General features: G+C 35.4%; 1 protein-coding gene across 7 annotated transcripts in view; it reads left to right on the plus strand.

Annotated features, from left to right (window-relative positions):
* PIK3C2G (phosphatidylinositol-4-phosphate 3-kinase catalytic subunit type 2 gamma) overlaps positions 1-22,775 on the plus strand; it is a 352,007-nt gene that overhangs the window by 136,605 nt on the left and 192,627 nt on the right. For all 7 annotated transcript variants that reach the window (XM_042991840.1, XM_042991839.1, XM_007072860.3 and 4 more), the window contains 2 exons: positions 15,419-15,512; positions 19,506-19,600. In XM_042991840.1, coding sequence (XP_042847774.1) covers positions 15,419-15,512; positions 19,506-19,600 — 189 coding nt within the window. The remainder of the gene's footprint in view (positions 1-15,418; positions 15,513-19,505; positions 19,601-22,775) is intronic.

Genomic DNA, 22,775 nt, shown 5'->3' on the forward strand with positions numbered 1-22,775 from the left:
AAAAGGAATGAATACTAATACATGTTAAAACAAGAATAAACCTTGAAAACATTATTCTTAATGAAGGAAGCCCATCACAAAAGACCACATATTATATGATTCCATTTATAAGAAATGTCCAGAATAGGCAAATCTATAGATACAGAAAATAGATTAGTGATTGCCTAGGTCTAGGGGAGGTTGGGGGAAAAGAGGGTTGATTGATAATGAACATGAAGTTTCTTTCTGTGATTATAGTTACACAACTCTGGGAATATGCTAAAAACCATTGAACTGTACACTTTAAGTGAATTGCATGACATTTGAATTATATCTCAATAACACTATTAAAATTTGAAAATAATAATTGTAAAGTTAAAAATAGAGGTATGAATCTCTGTAATATCCAAAGCATAATTTTCTCACCAGACGATATAACAACTTTCTAGTTTCTAAAGCATAAGCCCACTTTATTGGGTGGCAGGGGATTATTATTGTTTTACTAAGACAGATCTTGGTCTATTTTAAAGATATTTAAATGTGTCGATGAATACCTTTTTTATAAAGTTTATAGACTATTAGAAAAATATTTTTTTTTCAATACCCACATTTTTAAACTTTATCAAAGCTTTTTGATCTTTTTTTCTGAGGTAAATAGGTTGTTGCTCTGACATAACAAGAATCAGGAATTCCCATCAAACAGATTTCATTATGTATAAAGTATATACCAGAAATAGGCGGATCACACACGAATATGCTTTCAGTCAACATAATTAGTAGCTATTCCCTCAAGGGGTAAACCAATAATTAGCCAAATGTATATTCAGGTGCAAATGTACAATTAAGGGAAAATTATTTTAGATCCTAAGTGTCCTATGAATGTTAAAAATGACCTAGCTCCTGCAACAGCTGTATGAAAGCTGTAGGTTACAATTTTCATGTCAAAGTAGCTTCATATCCCATCTCTTGAGTTTAGTATTGCATAGCAAAGGACCATGCTGAATATCATGTGAAAGATTACGTGATTCCAATACCAATAAATTTTGACGACTTAAAACTTAATTAACACTGATCATGAGGTCATGATCTCATTGTTTATGAGTTTGAGCCCTGCGTAGGGCTCTGTGCTGACAGCTCAGAGCCTGGAGCCTGCTTCGGATTCTGTGTCTCCCTCTCTCTCTGCACCTTCCCTACTTGAACTCTGTCTCTCTCTCTCTCTCTCTCAAAAATAAATAACATTAAAAAAAAAAGCATAATTCTGCTTATAGTGAGCCTTCTCTACCTGAACAGAAGCTGAAAATCTATTTGACTCAATGTTTTATTTTTTTTTAATGTTTATTTATTTTTGAGAGAGAGAACTTGTGCTCTGAGAGTGCACATGAGCTGAGGAGGGGCAGAGAGAGAGACAGAGGATCGGAAGTGGGCTCCATGCTGACAGCAGAGAGCTGGATATGGGACTTAAACTCACCAACTGTAAGATCATGACCTGAGCGGAAATAGAAAGTCAGATGCTTAACTGACTGAGCCACCCAGGCACCACCTCAGTGTTTTAAAAATAAAGATCAAATCTTTACTTAGTGCTACTTAGTACCATCTAATTTTAATATCCACAATAACCCTATGAGGCAAATCTGATTATTATTCCAATTGTACCTATGAGGAAACTGAGGCTTATAGAGATTAAGTTGTCCAATGTTACACTATTAAATTGAGGAGTTCAAGTTAAATCCAGAGATTTAGAGCTTGAAACATTTTTAATTTTTTTACTTTTTAATTTACATCCAAGTTTGTTAGCATATAGTACAATAAGGATTTTATGAGTAGAATCCAGTGATTCATCCCCTACATATAACACCCAGTGCTCATCCAAACAAGTGTTTTCCCTAATGCCTCTTGCCCATTTAGCCCATTCCCCCACTCACAACCCCTCCAGTAACCCTCGCATTGTTCTCTATATTTAAGTCTCTTATGTTTTATCCCCCTCCCTGTTTTTATATTATTTTTGCTTCCCTTCCCTTATGTTCATCTGTTTTGTATCTTAAATTCCACATATGGGTGAAGTCATATGATATTTGTCTTTCTCTGACTGACTAATTTCACTTAGTATAATACACTCTAGTTCCATCCATGTTGTTGCAAATGACAAGATTTCATTCTTTTTGACTGCCGAGTAATACCCTGTTGTATATATATACCATGTCTTCTATACATATTCATCTGTCAGTGGACATTTGGGCTCTTTCCGTACTTTGGCTATTGTTGATAGTGCTGCTATAAACATTGGGTTTAGAGCTTGAAATCTTAACCACTATTCTTATAGCCTTTCTACATACATACTCTAGGCTACTTACATATTAATTTTTTGATATTTATTTATTTTTGAGAGAGAGAGAGAGAGAGAGAGAGCATGAACAGGGGAGGGGCAGAGAGAGAGAGGGAGACACAGAATCCGAAACAGGCTCCAGGCTCTGAGCTGTCAGCACAGAGCCCCACGGAGGGCTGAAACTCAGGAACTGTGAGATCATGACCTGAGCCAAAGTCGGACGCTTAACTGATTGAGCCACCCAGGTGCCCCAAGGCTATTTACATATTAAATATGCAAATAAAACTATCTTAAAATAGTCTTATTATAGTAAATAGCAGTACTTAACCATCTTGTCATGCTTGGATGTTTCTACTTCACTGTGTAATTTCTTTTTTTCCAAACAATCAGATATTTAGAGATTATAGGGACTGGTTTCAAAGTAAAGTGTTGTTTATTGAGCATCATTCAGGAAACTTATTAGAAACTTGATTTATATGAACATTGGACAGTTCCTTATCATGCACCAAAGAAGGTCACTGGAAAGGTTAAAATATTTCCATTGCACTCATTCTATGACTCCCACTCTCTTTAACTGAACTACTAAAAAAAAACTTGAGGACAAGCTGTTTCCAAAAATGAACCTTTCAACTTCTCTAAATTCAAAAGCTGACTTTTCTGAGAACAAACAGTTTGTGCTTGTTAAGTGAGTTGTCAGAGTGAGGTCTTCAGAGATCTGTATTTTTTCTCCTTTGAATAGTTTATTTTTCCAATGGTTTAACCTCTTGAGAACTGGTGTGCTCCATTTCTAGCTCAGAAAAATTTTTAATATTTCTGTTTGTTTAATCCCATCCAAAGATTCACCATCTCCTTTTGGTTTATTTTTAGCAAGAGACATGTTGAGATTTAATTTACCTAGCATAGGCCATAGGGTGTTAATATTTCCACTACTGAGTGCCAGCAGTATGCTCACTGGGTACTGATATTTCCATTAGAGAAGGCAGTGCTGTCAGAATACCAGAGACCAAGGGCGAAGGTCTGTGGTTCTTGGCAGATGGTTGCTATTTTCTTGAACTCTGATGCACAGGCATAACTATTCAACTGCTAATAGCAAGCAGAAATTACCCAAGGAATTAAAAGACAGTTCAAGGAAAGTATTCATTTAAAAATAGCAACTCTGAACTGGCATCAGAGGATTACATCAGAAACTTAAATAAAAATTTGACAAGGTACCAGAACTTGCCATCCCACATGATGTAAAATTATTATTTTGCAGGAAGAAGAACAATGCTTAACAGGCAGTGCCTTAGCTTCCAAAATCAGTTTCCTTGGAAAAATGTTTCATAAACATGTTTGCACAAAGCCATTACATATTTTATTGTAGAGATTAATTTATAATAAAGACATTTTTGACTAGCATTGCAAATTGGTACTATGGAATATGGAAGAGAGAGGCAGTTATAACTTCCACATTAGACTAAATAGTCAAGTGATTGATAATGATGTATCTTTCCCATTTATAGATTGACACACACATGTGTACTTGGAAATTGACCTGCAATGAATCAAGGAGACTGAATAGTAAGACATAGTGGCTATCCCTAAAAAACAGTAAGAGAAAAATACTTATGCTAAAGACTGCCCCACAATATACTCCATACTATAATCAAAGTATTAAGTGCTATATGTGCCCAAAGGAGAGAGAGGCAAATTCTTTCTGAAAAAGTAAGGAAATCTTCACAAAGGAATTGAAAGCTGAGTTGAAATATTCATAGTAATTTACTGAGTGGAGAAGACAGGAAATGGCCTTTCTGGAAGAAAGGCTAACATATGGACAGTTATGGAGTTTCAGAGAATAGTGAGTAATCTTATGTCATATTAGAAGGGAATTGTACTGTGAGACAAGACTGAAAAGGATAGGTTAGTTAGGATGTTTTAGGTCTCATGAGCCAGGTAGTTACTACTGACGCATTTCTGCAGGCCATGGAATTTTGTGAAGAATGGAAGTCATAGAATCAGATTTATATTATATACAAGGATAATTCTGGCACCAATGTGAAGGATGAACTAAAAAAAGACAATGAGAGCAAGGATATTAGATAGATGTCAAGTATTGAAATAGTGCATTTGAAAAATGATCTGGGCCTGAAAAATAGTGGAGTTCCCCAGAGCAGATCTGAGAAACATTTCAGAGGAAAGTGAAAAAAAGAGAAGAGATAAGGAAGAATTTGAGCTTTCCGTTTTGGGCAAATGATAGAAAACTATATTGTTAATCAAGACAAGGGTTACAGAAAAAAGAAAATTTAGGTGGTGTAAGATATAGAGTTCTGTTTTGGACATGTTGCATAGTTAGAAACCTGTGGGACAGGGGCGCCTGGGTGGCTTAGTCAGTTAAGCGCTGACTCTGGCTCAGGTCATGATCTCACAGTCTGTGGATTCGAGCCCCACATCAGGCTCTGTGCTGACAGCTTATAGCCTGGAGCCTGCTTCAGATTCTGTGTGTGTCTCGTTCTCTCTGCCCCTACCCCACTCGAGCTCTCTCTCTCTCTCTCTCTCCCAAAAAATAAAAACACATTCAAACAAAACAAAACAAAAACCTGTGGGACACCTAGGAGAAGGTGACCAGTATACAGTTGTATATTCAGATCTGAAGCCTAGCAGAGAAACCAAAGCTTGAAAAATAATATATGAATTATTGGCTTGAAAGCAGTAATTGAAGCCAAGAAGTAGAGGCACTGCATGTATGTATGTGGAGGAAGTAAAGAAAGAGGCAAAGATGGAGCCCCGGAGAGTAGCAACATTTTAAGAGCAGCATAAAGCAAGCAAAGCTGGCAAAGGGAACAGGAAGAATGACCAAGAAGTCGGAGGAGAGCGAGAAAGGGGTAGTAATTTAGAATTCATAAAAAAAGGTTTTCAAAGTCTTTAAAGAAGGGTTAAATAAAATTAAGTCTAAAACCAAATCAATGGATTGAAAAATGAGCAGTCACTGATGGTATTAGTGAGAGCAGTTTTAATACTGTAGTAAAATTGGATGCCATACTTCAAGATCCTAAAGAGCAAATGGAAGAAATAAATTAGATAATTGTGACTCTTGAAATAAGACTGATGGGAAAGGCTTTGAGGTTTGGGATTTGTATGCTTGTTCAAATAAAATAGCTTCAAGCGTGTTTACAAATTGAGTTGAAGGATGCATGAAGGGAAGATCCAAAAGTAGAGGGATGGGTGAAGTAGCAAAATGAGATGGTACCAACAGCCACTAGCCTGGAATAAAAGTACAAATGGTAATTTTATCCGAGGAAAGGAAGAGAGTAACTTCTTCCCCTCAGGTGGGAGGCAAGGAAAAATATGAATACAATTATAGATAAGTATGAATGCAGAAGAGAAAAATGTGGAAGTTTCAATATTTTCTCTATGAAGGAAGAGTCAATATTCTTCTGATATACTTAGAATGAGAAATGTGGTATAGCATAAACCCAATATACCTTGTATAAATATCTTGTCTTTGTGCACTTTTAGAAAGTTTCTGGTGTTGCTTCCAAATTTCACAGTTGACAGCAAAAACTTTGAAATCAGACGAATCTAGCTCTACTGCTTCGTAGAGCTTATTACCTGAATGACCTTGGACAAATTTCCTTATCTATAAAGCAGGGATAATAACATTATGTACCTATTATGATAAGGTACTTATGAGACCATTCAATAAAATTCTACCAATCATCTTTATCATTACTATCCTCTTCATCATAATTACATAGTTTAGAGTTTTCAGAGTCTTTCAATACCAAACTGTAAATATCAATAAATCCATGGGAATAATTTCATTTCAATTAAGCTTCAATAAGTTAAATTTACTTCTTAAAATGTGTATGATGAAAGAATTAGCAGCTTAATAATAAATAATTCACAACTGAATGACATAGCTTACAAAGCATTTTCACGTTACACGATTTGTTCTACAAAACAACTTCTTTAATATTATTAGCAACATTTACAATTACCCCGATTTTATTGATCCCCATTTTACAGAAGAAATTGAAGCCAAATTTGTCTGCTCATTTACTCAATGGATATTTACTGATGGCTTATTCATGTAAGGCACTTCATTTGGCCCTACAGCTAGCATAATGCACAAAAAAGAAATATAATCCTGCCTTTATGGAGCTGCCATCTACTGGAGGTGGAGAGAAATAGGTCATGCCATATTATAAATGTAAAATGGCAGGTGTTCTAACAGCTCTGAATGAAAGGTACATGGTTCTATGAAAGCATGTAACAAAGGAACCAAACCTTTTCTACAAAGTGGGAAAAGTCTTCCCTGAGGAAGTTTGAGCTCAGATCCAAAGGATGAGTGGGAATGAATTGATGAAAGGGAAGAATAAGAAAAGAGTTTCTGGGAAGAGGGGATCCATGAAAGGGCCCTGGGGCAGAAACTTAATTCAGGAAGCTGAAAGAGAGCCAGCATTCCTGGAGTCCAGGGAAGAAATGTATATTGTAAGATTAGCAGATATGTTAAGATAGAGCGAGAACTGGTGTTCTAAGGACATCTAAACAGGACCATGTTGAGCAACTTGATCTTTATTCTAGTAGCATTGGGAAAGGACAAATGGTTCTAAGTGAGGGAATATTTTGAACAGATTTGCATCTTTTAAAGATCACTCTGGCTTCTGAGCGAAGCATAAATTTGGTGAGAGAAGCAAAAGTAAATGAGGCAAGACAGTTAGGAAGCTATAGAAGTAGTCCAAGTGTCAGAGGATAGGAAGTCAGCCTTACAAGGGTGGTAGTGGTGATGTAATAAAATGAACGGAATCAGAACATTTAGGAGTAAAAGTGAGAAGATAGGGGAAGGGCAGTGAAAAAAGGAGGATGTCAAGGATTACTTCTAGGTTTCTTTATAATGCAAGTAGGTAGAAAATGGAAACATTTGCTAAGAGGGAGCACTCTGGGTAACAAATAGATTATAGATTAACCTTCCCATTCAGGTTGGGATAGATTAGCTTTGAGACGTCCTTGAGATAGCCAGTGATGGTTCAAGGGAAAATCTAAGCGAGAGAATACAATTTGGAAATCATCCACAGAAGGATGGGAATTAAGTCAAGGGTATAGATAAATTTGCTTAAAAAGAGAGAGAAAGTGTAAGCTAGGAAAACAAGATCCTTCATATTTAAGCTCAAAATCCCTCATTCTTTTCCATAACATCATGCTTTTGCATGTAATGTTAAATCCATCCAAACACAAAATTTCTACATGGTGCCTTCATTACACCAGTTGCTTTATGCAGTGCTTTTCGAAGCTTGTCTGTAAGTAAAATCAAAGTGTAAACATATAGAACAAAATCAATAACTACTCTTTAAGTATAAATAAGTGATTAATTAATACCATAAATATACAGTTAATTCCCAATTTCTATATGCAAATCCATAGACTATCCATCAGGAAATATCTCTGCACAGTTCCAAATATCTTTGGATCTAGGATTCATACTTATGCCTACTGGGTCATGACTGGGACAATATCCCCATCCAGTTAGATAAATTATACTTCTCCCTATTATGCATCTCTATTGATCCATTTAGAATGCACTAAGTAAAATAAATATTTTCAGGCCTGTCTTGTGGATTTCATGTAAGTATATATGACAATACCTAGTCAAAAGATAAAAAGGTCTTGCTAGAAGTACTATAGAAAGCCTCCTGGCCTAGTGTTCTGGGTATTTGGATTCCAGTTTTAGCGCCACTAACAAATGGCCTTGAGCAAACAGCTCAAACTCTGACTTTTAGATTCTTCATCTGTATAATTAGGAGATTGAACCAGGTCTCCAAGTTTCCTTGAATTCTAATATTCTGCAATCATGTGAAAATCCTTGAACGGACATGAATTATTCAGTGGGTAGAGATTTACAATCATCTTAAAGAATCCTTATTCCCCACTTTCTCTAGAAAGAAATTTCTTCTGTCACATCTGATCATTTTTAGTACTAGAAAAATAGCAAATACATTCATATTGACATTTTCTTCCAAGATGATGCTGAGTGTGTCATCAGACTCAAAACCTACCGGAGAAACTGTTCTGTACTTCTGATAGTTTTCTAATTCTAACCTGACATTGCAGCTTTTAACTGTGAATAGCCTCATGGCATTCTGCATGAATTCTTACTATGTATTCTGAAGTCTGACATTTCTGTTACACTTAAATTTGATCTCAGATTTCTTTGCTTTTCATTTTACCCAAAGTTGATTTTTTTAAAGGTTGGCATTTGTTACGTCACATTTGGCTTTTCCCCATCACTTCAAGAATTCTTTGAGCCAGATATTGACCTTGTATCATTTTTCAAACTAGAAAAAGAAGAACAAAAGAGAAAAACAAGATACGGGGAGAAAATGAGAAAGGAATAGAAGTCACAAAATAACTAGTCAGATGGAAGAAGTTGAAAGGTGTATTTTTCTGTGAAAATTTCACTTCATGATGTCACTGTCCCTTTTGAAGATTGTCGGGATCCTTGGTGATGTTCCTATAGCCCTCTGACAAGGGTTGTAAATGATTGAGGGAAGAGAGGAGGAATGATGTTTCCCAAAATCTGAGTGTTGGTCACATGACTTCAAAGCCAATTTGTCATTCAGGGAAAAGATAAGTTGATGTACTTCTGTCTTCAAAAGAGACCACAGGTACTGATTCCTTGACTTATGGGCCCACAACAATAACTCATGCCAAAACTATGTTCTCAAAATTAGGTTTGCAATCCCCGAAGTGCTTACAGGGGTGTTGCAAGGTCAAGATTATTTCCATAATAATTCTAATATGTCCCTTGCCTTTGTCACATGCATTCATTCATGGGTGTAGAGTGTTTTCTGACATGCAGTATTACAACAGATTTAATACAGAAACAGATAGGGGAATCTAGCTGTCTTCTATTAAGCCAGACATTACAGATACTTACAAAAATCTAAAACAGTATCACTCTTCTCTCTAAATATTTTCTTTATTTTTGAAAACATAGCGATTTTTCATAGGAATATATTGTTTATGTTAACATGTAAAGGGGTTATTGATGTTACTTTAAATGAATTGATAAATATTTCTTAAATGCCCTGGTTTTGTTTCTGATATGGAAATTCTTGATAGATATAACTCACATAAATGAGAACTCTTTGGTATCTTCCATAATTTTTAAGAGTGCTCAAAGGGTCTTGAGACCCAAAACAGGAGAACCCTAAACACTGGTCAGTTTCTACTTCCAGCTTGAACTAAAGAGTTATTACATAGTTGATACTCTTCCTTTCCTGCCCACATAAGGATTACCCTTCCAACTTAATCCTCTGCTTGACTATAAACCTTGTGTTTACACTGTTGGCGAAATACAGATTTGATATTTCCCTAAAGTTCCTTTGAAAATATTTATCTTGAAGTTGCTTTCATTTTACCTAATTTTTTCACCTTTGAGTTTTTAACCATGTCTTAGATTCTTTTATTAACTTTTATAATCCTAGTCTTCAAGGAGTATTTTTTCTTTGTGTTTAAATGAACTCATTGGACAATGGACCATGTGCAATTTTTAAATGCTTCCTTAACAATTATTGTGCAGAGTTATATTTATCTTAGCTGTGGTATTATGTCCTTTTACAGAAGGCAGAGGCTCAATTGTTAGCTCAATTTAGAGGAAACTAAACACTGAATAGATAGAATCACTGCTCATGAAACTCATATCAAACTGAATAGCAAGCCAGTCTGATGTTTTGCTTTTGATCAAAATTGGTTTTGCTCCCCTATTCAGACATGCTTGGAAAGTAAATTAAGTAACCTCAAGTTACTTAAATGAACAATTAAAAAATGATGAATAACCTTAAAGAGGTGATTACTTCACATGAATTCCTGTTACACCTAATTTTAAAAATTCATAATAAATGAAAATTCCTTTCACTTTACATGATCTCCTCTCCAACAAGTAATAGAATTTTACTGACCTTGTATCTTTTTAATATCTCAAATCTGATAGATCACCATTTATTACATTGTAAATGGTCTATTTTCTGTATGAATATAAGCAAGTTTCTTACAAATTTAAATAAATAAGGACCTAGTTAATATCAGCCTGATGAATCTTCTAATGATACTTTTGTTTCTTCCCCAGACTCAAGGTGTCATATCCGTGCCTCAAGTAATTAGTAGTCCCAAGGTTAGCAGAATCACTAGAGAGTGGACCCTGCTTTATTATTGGCAGGCATTATGTATACTTTTCAAGCAAATCAGGTCATTGGAAAGTACAATAGCCTGGCTTGTGGAAAATTCAAAATAAGTTGTAGTTCTTCTGTCACATGTGACATTTCAGTCTGTAAATATCACATGACAGTCAGAAAATATGGGTAGCCCTCACCTCATTGAGGAATGTGTTACTGAGCATGAAATGCCAATAACTATATCCCATGAGAATGTTTAAACAATTTCAGACAACATCACAGGCAAGAAATGCCAAGATTTGTGGAACATATTTATCCATTGATCTTTGCCTGAGTTCAGGGCCCTGAAAAGGTATCAAGCATAAATTCTGTAGAGGCAGAGATCCCTGTTTGGACCTATTATACTAAAGAAAATTTTAAATCAGCACAAAAAGTATACTTGTTCTTTTACACAATGATGTTTACTCTTAAAGGGACATATGATTTTGAGCTTTTTTCTAGTACTGATAATGAACTTGTACTTATTCAAATATATTCATAATTATTTAAATGAGCCTTAATTTTAAAAAATCCTTATATTTTAGTAACCAATGTAACATTACGTAAAGTTTGAAAAACTTTAAAAAAAATAAGCTTAAAAAAAGAAAACTAAAGTCATCTGTGAAATTTAGTATTAATATTCAGGTATTTGGTATTAACTTTTTTATTTTTCTCATCTTTTTGTCAAGCCTATGGAGAAATATGCACACTTTTATGTACATGCTGGTATTATACTGCATACATTTTTCATAATATTTTCATATCATTAAATATTCTTTGAATATTTTTAGACTACATATATTCTACCATATGGTCATAGCTTAGTTAACTTTTTATTCTTAGACATTTGTGTTATTTCCAATTACACATATCCTTATACATAGCTCTGATTATTTTTTTAGGATAAATTCTCAAAAGTAAATAGTTAGATCAAGGAATAGTCACATTAAAAATTTTTTTTAATACATTCTGCTATATACTGCCAGCAATGTATGAAGGGGCACATTTCCCAGGAGCTCCACTAACACTGCCAACATCTCTTTTAATGTGGCCAACTCTTCCTAAAATAAGCAAATGAAAGTTATATTTGGATATGCTTTACTGTTGTTTGGCCTTAGTTACATCTCGGGATGTCATGTGGTTAGCTTCTTAGCAATTTCTCCTCCAATTTCTTTCTAAACTAAATGCAACAGTAGTGAATAAAAAGATCCATTCCTTTCCATTAATGTGTAAAAATGTTCTTTCCAGCATTTTTACATATTAATACAAATATATAATTTTTCTTTTTGAGTGTATAGATGTTGCTAGGGTTTGTTCTATTCCTGAAAAAGTCTGAAAAAAAAATACATCCTTCTTCTTTATTACCTTCAGATTTGTTTTTTTCTCACTCTTTTGAGAGAAAACAAATTAAAACACCCCTGGAACTTGTATAAGTGGTATTTTTGAGTTAAATCTATTGCTACCAATGTAAATTATTTCAGAGAACAGCAAGATAAATGGGCTCAATAGTATGATTTTTCTCATTATTATCATCACAATCAGTGCATTTTTATTAATGACCCAACACGTATGGAGCATGGTGCTAAATCCTAAGAATTAAAAAGAGAGTATAGAACAATTCTTATCTTCAGTTGATTTATTCACTAGTTGAGAATGATGGCACATATATAAAAACGATAAATTCTAATAAACACTAGCATATCCTAATTGCCCAATGGAGTCAGCCAGTCAATGCCCTTAGAGTTCAGAGAAGTGATTAGTAAACATTGGGGTTGTAACCTTTAAAAGCATTTGACCACATTTTGAAGGAACTCAAACTCTGAGAAGAGAAGCTGTTCCACGTGGGGGTTACAGTGCTCACAAAGGTGAGAATGCACATGACATTTTCAGAATAAAAATAATCAGTGAGTCAGCCAGAGCAGTTTATTCAGTATTACAGTAGGAGAAAAATCTCATGTTTGGCTAGCTTTGGCTATCTAGATAAGCAGTATGGACCTAAGAGAGGCCCATTGGAAATAGAAAACCATTTAAAGTTTTATAACAAGTGAATTTAGAAATAATTTAGGGAGGAGGCACCTGGGTGGCTCAGTCGGTTGAGCATCCAACTTGGGTTCAGGTCATGATCTGGCAGTTTGTGAGTTCAAGCCCCACATCTATCTCAGGCTCATTGCTGTCAGCCTGTCAGCGCAGAGCCTGCTTCTGATCCTCTATCCCCCTCTCTCTGCCCCTCCCCTGCTTGTGCTCTCCCCAAAAGAAAAGGATATTTTAAAAAGAAATAATTTAGGGGAATTTTTAAGGTATTACTATGAAAAATATTAATACCAGCATGGGATAATTATGGCCTAGACTAGCTAGATGCAGAAGAAACTAAAAACAGGCGTAATGCTAGAGCCATTAGGATAGAAAAGTCCACTGAACTTGGCAACTGATTAGATATAAAGATAAGAGACTACTAGGAGCTTATTATTCAACTGTGCTTGTATCAGGGATTTATAATGAATGAGCCTGCCCTCAACCAAGTACATAATATAGAATCCCACTGAGAAGAGTGTGATAAACTCTACAGGAGGCTACAAAGTAGCTGAAACAGCTTTCCAGGTAAATCAGCCCTTGAGTTTTGACTTCAGAGATCAGTTGAATTTTGCCAGATGGGAAAGGGGGGGGAAATTCGATGAAGAGGGCAAAAGAGGGGAAAATATGACTCGAAATTTTAGATCTACATGATTGGAGAAAGATAATAACACAAACCATGATAGAAAAGTCTAGCAGCAGAGATGTTTTAGTTGGAAAGATAATTCAGTTTAAACATTCTTCAAAAAAAAATATGTACAGGATGTTCACCAGTCTGGAGGCATTTGGGACATCTCCATGAACGAAACAGGCAAAAATTTTCTGCTTTCATGGAGTTTACATTCCAGTATATGGAAATAAATACACAGTTAGAGGTATAGTGTTCACCAAAGAATTTTGTTTCATTGTGATGTTTGTTTCTTTATTTCTTTCTGTTTTCATTCGTACCAATAATATAAAATACACACAAAAGAAAGAAAGCATGGGTGACTAGTATCTGACTTAAGTCATCACTTAGGCTGCAAAATGTTCCAGGTAACTCTTTCCTCTAAGACTTCAAACTGTCCTCAAACTGACCTTGATGTCTACAAGCTTCAGACAAACGGCTTAGTAATTGAGAGCAATAAATTTGAATCAATCACATTTAGTTAGGAGGAAGTAGTGTAAGTGTGCTAAAACAAGCTGACCTTCTAGCTTTGCATTTTTATTGCACCCTTTCTGCTCTTCACCTGCACTTGATGTTATGGTGGGATCTTCTGACCTTAGCAGTACTTCAGAAGATGTGTCTGGACTACAGTTCTTACTAGGTCTTACTGCTAGATTGCTCAAAGGGAGAAAATTATAGGAAAAATATTTGCAGGTCAGAAATAAGGGTTTTGAGTGACTAACCTTGGAAGTGAAATTTTTGTTGCAATTAAAATGCTCAGTTTAACTTAAGAAAAACTATGTAAAACATTACATTTATGCATTACATTTCAAGCTGCTATCAAGGACAGTTGAGAGATATTAAGTAATACCAATTTTTTTCTTGACACTGTAGCTGCATAGTATTCATTTCACCCTTCAGTAACCTAATATGCTGAAAAGAGACTGGACATTAAAGACTTTAAAAGTTTCCTGATCTCCATAGCATTGGGAGCCAATCTTCAGAACTCTCTCCTGATTGGTTGAAAGCATTCAGTTTGTTTCCATACAAAAAGATTTTTGGCTTTTGTTTATTTATTTATGTACTTGTTTTTTCAATCAGTTACTGTAAGTAGTTCCTTCAAGTTTTATTTATTTTTTGATGTTTTTATTTATTTTTGAGACAGAGAGAGACAGAGCATGAGCAGGGGAGGGGCAGAGAGAGAGGGAGACACAGAATCTGAAGCAGGCTCCAGGCTCTGAGTTGTTGGCACAGAGCCTGACGCGGGGCTCGAACTCACAAGCTGTGAGATCATGACCTGAGCTGAAGTCGGACGCCCAACCGACTGAGCCACCCAGGTGCCCCGTTCCTTCAAGTTTTAAATTATGCATATTGATTTTTTTCTGAAAACATATTTATTTAAAATTAATTTTTCTCACCAAAGCCCCAGTTATATCTAATCATGTCAAAGCAGTATGTCAAAATCACGTCAAAACAGTATGATGCCAAAAGTTATCTCTAGGCACTTCCCAGGAGCTTGGAGATAATTGAATCTAATTCTTCTGATGGAACAAGATGATGGCAGTCTGAGGAGCCCATCTGAGGATTAATTGTTTCTGGAATAGATTTTCAAATGCTAAATACTTTCATAAATTTAGTTCAGTAACAAACATTTATTAAGTGTCTAATGGGTGCTTAATCTTACAACAGACATATGAAGTCCAAAATTGAATAAGGCAGTTACCCTCAAGAACTTCATATTCTAGTAATATTTAGTCTTATTAAATTATTGTTGTTTATTTATTGTAAGGTACTTTAGATTTCTGGTTTTTCATTATGACCTAGCCAAAACTCATTTAAATATATTATATCCCATTTTTAATTATATAAGCTATCAGGTCTCCAACTGGTAATAATTTTCTTAGCAAAATGTACGGCAAAGAGTTTCAAGATTTTAGCTATCTTACAATCCTTTATAGACGAGAAAGCTAACAATTCTGACTTAAACCCAAGTTTGCAAGGAAATCTAGTTGAAAGGGCATTTTACTTCAGTTCATATGAGAGTAGAGAATGTGGAAAAATAATTTGGTGCTAATTATCATCTTAATTGATTGTGAGATTATTATTTTATCTTACGTGCTGGGGTGGAATTCATTCTCTCTTCTCCCTGACATTTCTCATGGATTATTCCATACCATTAATAGCTTAATAGATCTATATACTTTGTATTAGTTTTCCAGATCAAGAAACTCGTAAAGTGGCAGTTCAACAATTAGACAACCTCTTGAATGATGAACTACTGGAATATCTCCCACAGCTAGTTCAGGTAAGAACCACAGAGTTGCCAAAGGATTCCAGGATTTTAACCAATAATTTTTTAAAAAGAGTTTCCAGGACACCTGGATGGCTCAGTTGGTTAAGTGCCTGACTTCGGCTCAGGTCATGATCTCATGGTTCGTGATTTCGAGCCCAGCATTGGGCTCTGTGCTGACAGCTCAGAGCCTGGAGCCTCCTTCAGATTCTGTGTCTCCTTCTCTCTCTGCCCTTTCCCCGCTCATGCTCTGTCTCCCTCTCAAAAAAGGAATAAACATTTAAAAAAAAAACTTTAAAAAGTTTCCACAACAGACGACATAAAAGTGATATTGTAATTTGGCAAGCCAGGAGCTAAACTATAGCTCATGTGTCAACATGGGTAACATAGAAATTCTTTAGCCCAAATTGGTAGTTACAAAAAAGGTATATAAAAGCCAAAAAAGAAATTTTTTAAAAAACAACTTCACTTATTAATTAGAACTGGAGGGGGGGGGTAGAAATGCTGGTGATGAAATCTTTTCATCTACGTAGAACAATTAAAAATTAATCAAATAAATGTTATGTGAAAAACAGTCTTTTACTCATAACATATGTGTTTCTTGCCTTTGCCTTAGGATGTTCTAATATTGATTATGAACCTATAAAAGTAGTTTAATAAGATAATACTCTAATTCTGCCAACAGATAACTGCATTTTAGCCACAACATTAAATATCACAATGTTGGAGTAATTTTAGAAAATATATAAATTTATATAGAAATATGAGCAAAGACTGATTTAATCTGAATATTTTGAACTATAAACAACTATACATCTTACAAATGACCATGTAATACCCAAACTACAAACAATATATTTTTTTCCAAGTTGACTATGAAATAAGGGCTGAATAGGTAGTTCAAATATAATGGTCTTGATGTTTTTCATTTTTGTTTCATTTTTGTAACTCAGATGTGTTCTTATCTGAAAGGTCTGGTTGTAATTGCAAGCTATTTTAAATGCCAAGTGCCTCAGCTTCTGAACATTTAGGACAGAAAACTTTGAAAGTAATAGGGAAAACCTCTATCAGTGACTTGAATACCATATTGCTTTGCACACGGAATATATACTCCTCTGAAGGACTCCTAGGGAGAGAGCTGGTTTAGAAATAGTTGTACCATAGAGTTACTTCTACCAATCCTTATAGTTGTGATTTTTCTATACTTACCAGGATAGTGTGGTGAAAATAAAAATTAATCTAACTTGTAGGAACACTATTTATCTCATGGCTCATGAGTATGGGCAACATGCTCTATCTTACCCTAATCAAAAAAAATAAAATAACCTTTTACAAAATTTTTTGAAATGACAGTCTGAATCAATACACTTGGCATCAGGAATATTGCTGAGAGCCATAAACCTGCAAGTCTAAATTCATAAGACAAGGTGCACACAGAATCCAACAGCAAATACATAGAAGTACAATTAGGAAGCACTGAGTTACTCTCTAATTAAAAATGAAGATTATAGGGGCACATTGGTTAAGTGTCTGACTTCGACTCAGGTCATGATCTCACAGTTCATGGGTTCGAGCCCTGCATCAGGCTCTGCAGTGTGTGGAAACTGCTGGGGATTATTCTCTCCTCTTTGCTCTCTGTTCCTCCCCTGCTTGTGCTCTCTCTTCTCTCTGTCTCTCTCTCTCTCTCAATAAATAAATACATACATACATACATACATACATACATAAGTAAAAACTTACAAAAATTTAAAAAAAAATAAAAATAAAAAAATAAAAATGAAGATTATAGGGGCAACCGGGTAGCTCAGTCAGTTGAGCATCCAACTTCAGCTCAGGACATTATCTCGCAGTTTGTGAGTTTGAGCCCCACATCCAGCTCGCTGCTGTCAGCTTGTCATCGAAGAGCCCGCTTCCTGTCATTGTAGAGCTAGCTTCCCATCCTCTGTCCCCTTCTCTGCCCCTCCCCCGCTTGCACTCTCCCAAAAGTAAATAAATATTTGAAAAAAAGTGAAATTTATAAAATGATTTGAGGTGGAAAGAAATGGCTAGAAAAATAAAATTAGGAAGAATTTTCAAAACATTTATTATAGAATTTGCCATTAAACTTCCACATTCTCTCCTGCCTTCAAAAGTTTAAAAACATAAAAACTCTTGGGCACCTGGGTGGCTCAGTCGGTTAAGCGTCTGACTTCGGCTCAGGTCATGATCTCATGGTTCGTGAATTTGAGCCCCGCATAGGGCTCTGTGCTGACAGCTCGGAGCCTGGAGCCTGTTTGGATTCAGTCTCCCTCTCTCTCTGCCCCTCCCCTGTTCACACTCTGTCTCCCTCTGTCTCAAGAATAAATAAACATTAAAAAAAATTCAAAAACATAAAAACTTTTGAAACAAAAAATTCTACCCCATTCGTTACTTTCTTGAAGTGTGTTATTTTATGTATTATCTTGTGAGCATTATGCAGGATATATTAAAGCAATAAGATAAAACTGTAAGACCATAACAAAAACAGGACATATTGTTCATAGACAGAAAGCAATTAAGACACAGACCCAGAAGTTACTGCAAACCACAGGTCAACACCATGTGGGTAGGTTCCAAGAACATTTCATAATAATGCAGTGTGCACCAGAAATATTGCCTGCCTCCCTCCTAGATGGTGAGGTAGCATTTAGGGGAAAAATTGTATCAGTACACAGAGTGATGCTTTATAGTTTAGAAACAATGAAGCAATTTAAGAGCAACAAGTAGTTATTGCATCAAGAAGAAATAATTGGGAAATCTAAAAAGAAAAGCATGGAAGTAAATTCCAAGACACCTCTCTTGCTCATGTGCTTAAATGATATACGATTAGGTCATAAACACAACTTATGACCTAGTCAGCCCAGTATTAGCAAGTAAGTGAAAGAAAGCCATAGCTGCAGTTTAAGACAACATACATTATGGTCTTTATACATTCAGACAGCATCAAGAGTTTATGCAAATTTGCTGAAATCATCTTTGGCACTCTTATACCTTAGGAATTTATAAACTTTCTCATCCTTGAGTATGGTCAGCATATTGAGGTATTTCTTCCGGTGTGTATCTGAATGCATGTTGTGCCCACTTTTATCTGTTGTCTGTACTATAGTATAGGACCTGGCTTAAATTCTGCACTATAGTATGTAATCTGGCTTAAATTCTGTGTATGAGTGTCTGTGTGTGTGTGTGACTTAAATGGCTATAGAGCAGCTAAAGATAGAAGCCTTGCCTCTTAAGCAGGGATGGAAACTTTTATCAAGAGAGCCTGGTTTTCACTTTCACAACATATTTGAATTTCTAGGATGATGATGGGGCCCAGGTACTGTACTGCGTACTGATAGTGAGGTCCCTGCAGAGTACAGGTGGAAGTCTGAATTAGGTCCACAGGATATTAGGGGCTGCCATTGCTGTCTGTATTTTCCACCAGGTTGGGAATCCTAGAAACTCCTAAAGAGCTGTTCAGAGTGGAGATGAGGGGAAGGATTGGGGGATGGGTGGCTTAGGGTGGCAACAATCAGCTTTGAAACCTCTAAGTAACGTGTCAAGTTCTGCAGGTTAATACTGACATATCCATTGGTGATTTCAGCTAAGGCTTTGAATATGGATTAATTTCATTCCCCAAGGAAGACAAATATCTATTGTTTAATAGTGACATTTTTATATCTAGGACACTAATCATGATATTATTTACTTTTGTGGGTTCCAGGATTCTCCTAGGCATGGTTGAACTCCATCAACCAACCATCTGCTCTATTTATTATCCTGTGATACTAAAGCATAAATAAGAAAGAGACTACACAAATCCAAATTGTGTGATGTGTGTTTTATGTTATTATACACCAGCTAATAAGGTTATCAAATATGATATTAACATTTTGTTAGGATGTTTATGCTGTTTCCCCTTGTCTTTTCTTAAGCCTCTTAAGTCCCTTTGTAGTCTGCTATAATTTTGCTACTGAGAAGAGAAGTAAGTAATTATATCTCTTACTTCAGGCTGCCAAGTTTGAATGGAACCTTGAAAGTCCTCTAGTACAACTCCTATTGCACCGTTCATTGCAAAGCATCCAGATTGCCCATCGTCTTTACTGGTAAGATTAACTAAAATAGGACAAGATGACTTTTTTTTTAATTGTCAATTTCTCTCCATAGAGCTTTGGAAGAAGTGGAAGATTTCTTCCCTTGTCATTGATATAAACCTCTACTTAAAACTCTGCCAAAGTTGAGTGTTTGTCAAGGTTATTTTTATTTATGAGTATAATTTAACTGTCATTGTCTTCAAATTCTCCCCTTTGTACAGTTGCTTCTGTTTACATCCAATCAGAATTTTAAATCTGGATGATAGCTTTCCTGTAGTTTTAAATCACCTGTGCTATTTATGGTCATATCTATTCATTGAAGATTTCAGTATAAAATCTACTTATGAGATAGTGGATGTTTGGGAAGAATGTGTGCTTTAAAAGTAATTTTTGTACCATTCAGTGGTAAATAGTGAAGGCTAACATATACTTGGTGTTGCAAATCCCTAGGGTACTCAACTTTTCTCCAAACATAAATTTTGAATGTTGTTAGTGGAGAAATAAAACTTAAGAGATATTATCCTCCATTATCTTCTTCCATTATCACCTATTCTTGATCCTATTGAACACGATGTTCATTGGATGCCATACTTCCTACTTTTATTACTAAACTTGACTCACCTTCATAGGAAAACTTTTAATTACAAATATCAATGATCCACAAATTAAATAGACCTATCTTTTGTCCTCACATATGTATGGCAGGCATCATTTACTAGCTTCAATTGCTAGTGAAGAACTTTAATTAGTAGAAAAAAAGTCTAACTTTTGAGTATGTTTTTCTGCTTCGAGGAATGTTACCCATATTGACACCACTCTTCCCATGAAAATAACTCAAGCATTTCATAGCAAAGTAGAGATACAAGAAACTATCAACCACCAGTGTTTATTCTGATGTTCATTTTTATTTTAAATACCTAATATAAAAAGCAGAACATTTTCCTCTACTATGTCAGTATAGTGAGGCATCACACACATGACCAGCACTGGGCCAGTCACTGAATAGACTCTTAGATCAAGCTCTAAATGAAGTCTTACGCTCCTCAGTTTTTCAATCAGCTGCTACCTAGCTAGGGGAAGTTAAGTAGATACACTTGGTGGTCCTCTGCACTCATAGTAAAACTAGAACTCAGTCAAACTCAGTGGTTATTTCCTTTAAAACTTCACTTATTTTTGTGCTTTTCACTTTTTTTGACATGTGTTTATGAAAATTAAAGCATGTTAAAAAGTGACATGACCTGACAATGATCTTGATTTAAATATTTGAACCAAAATATAATATGTATATAAAATATAATTCAAAAAGATATCTTTAAAAAGTAGAATAAAATATTAAGGACTTCTCTACTAGAGTAATGATTGTTGTAATACATGTGCCCCCAAAGTAAGTCCTTCATTTGCTAAAGTAGCATGAAAATTGGAGTCATTTGAAAGGCAACAGTGAATGCAAACAAAGTTGTAAATCAGTGTCATACTTGGAAGTTCACAATAAATTTAATTATGTCACTCTTTCCAAAGAATTGCGAGGAAGGTCTTTCTCTGTATAATTCTCACCCTAATGAAGAAAAGAAAGACAAAAAACAAAGCCCATTTCACCTCTCACTGATTCAAAAAGAGAGTAATATAGAAGGAATAGAAAAGAACATAAATTACAAATGAAATGTTTATTCTTGAGTGCTTAATTTGTAAGAATATGGGAAGAGGAAAATGAAAACAAGGAGGGAGATTTTAAAATCCCTACATCCTTTTAAACCTTAAATTTAAAAAGTATCAGGAAAAATATCCTAAGCATGAAATAATATTAATCATATTTAAAACATGGCCTGGAGTTTAAAAAAATACCTTGCACCTAGCATCAAGCTTAGGGAATATTTGTATATAGAATGTTTGAGTTAAAGTGTTAAAGATGCAGCTCAGACCCTCCATGATACACTTAAACAAATAAATCCGTACAATTTAATGATTTTATTTTTCACTTGGATGAGCTCTCACTTCCTCAGATTCAGCATGTTCAACATGGAACTCAACACCTTGCCCTGCTCACCCAGGGCTTGGATCTTCCCTGTTCCTCACTAACATGTCCAATTGTTTACCAAGCCCTGTAACTCCGTATCTCTTACATAGCTCTATCACCTGACCTAAGATGAGCATTTCTCTGTTTAAGGTAAAGATTTTAAAATATATGTTGTTTTTGTTTTTTAATTAGAGAATCAGTATGCTATAGGATCTGTCGTAAATTGCGCAGCAATGCTGCCATCTTTCATACTCTTAAGTCTGACTGAATAAGCCCCGAGAGAGAGAACCAGTTTGAATCCAAATCTGTGTGGTGGGGAACCATTTTATAACATGGATCCCTTATAAATTGTTACTTAAGTCACATGTTACAAAAATCTGAAAGTGTTCCCTTCAAAGTATAGGGAAAGCCTGAGGTGAAGCTCCCATTTTCAAACTCTAAGTGCAGCAATTCTGTTTCTATACAGTACTCATACTAATCTTTGCTAGTATGGTACATGGTGTTTGAAAATATTCAATAAATTATTATTGAATGAATGAATGGGATTAACTTGCCTGGGTCCAGCTGTGCACATGCAGACTTGTGACAGAAGGGGGCAGAAGAGGGCTGCTTGAGGAGTCAGTCAGACTTGATGTCAAACCAGAGCTGGCAAGGAAGGCTAGGGCAATTTCAGGGGATTGATGCCTATCACTAGTAAAGTCAAGACTGGATTGAAGGGAGAGTGTGAGCGGAAGTCACGAATTAGAGCTCAAAGAACAAGTTGTTTCAGCAGTGTCTGTTGGTCCTGAATGACTTAAGACAATGGTATTTCTGGCACCACAAGGGGTTCCCAAGACAGCAAAGGCATTGAAGGATCAAATCCTATGAGCTTTAATCTGCCACTCATAAAATTGAAATGATGCAAAATCTACCCATTCATTTTCTAAACACTCAGTCCTAAACTTTTCTCCTCTAGAATTTTGGGGTAATTTCTCAAAGGAGGAAATACTCTAAATAAAGCAAAATAACGTGGACATGTTGCATCATGTGATTTGAAGTCACACATGTCCCTCTCACCCCTTCTCTTAAATATATCACGCCTGATACCTGAAATTTTATCATTAGTGAGTCATTCCTTTAGGTTAAGTATTGTTCCCTCCCAGAAGTTTTCTTCTAATATGTATGTATATATGT

Source organism: Panthera tigris, chromosome B4, assembly GCF_018350195.1.
Source record: "Panthera tigris isolate Pti1 chromosome B4, P.tigris_Pti1_mat1.1, whole genome shotgun sequence".
NCBI lineage: Eukaryota > Metazoa > Chordata > Mammalia > Carnivora > Felidae > Panthera > Panthera tigris.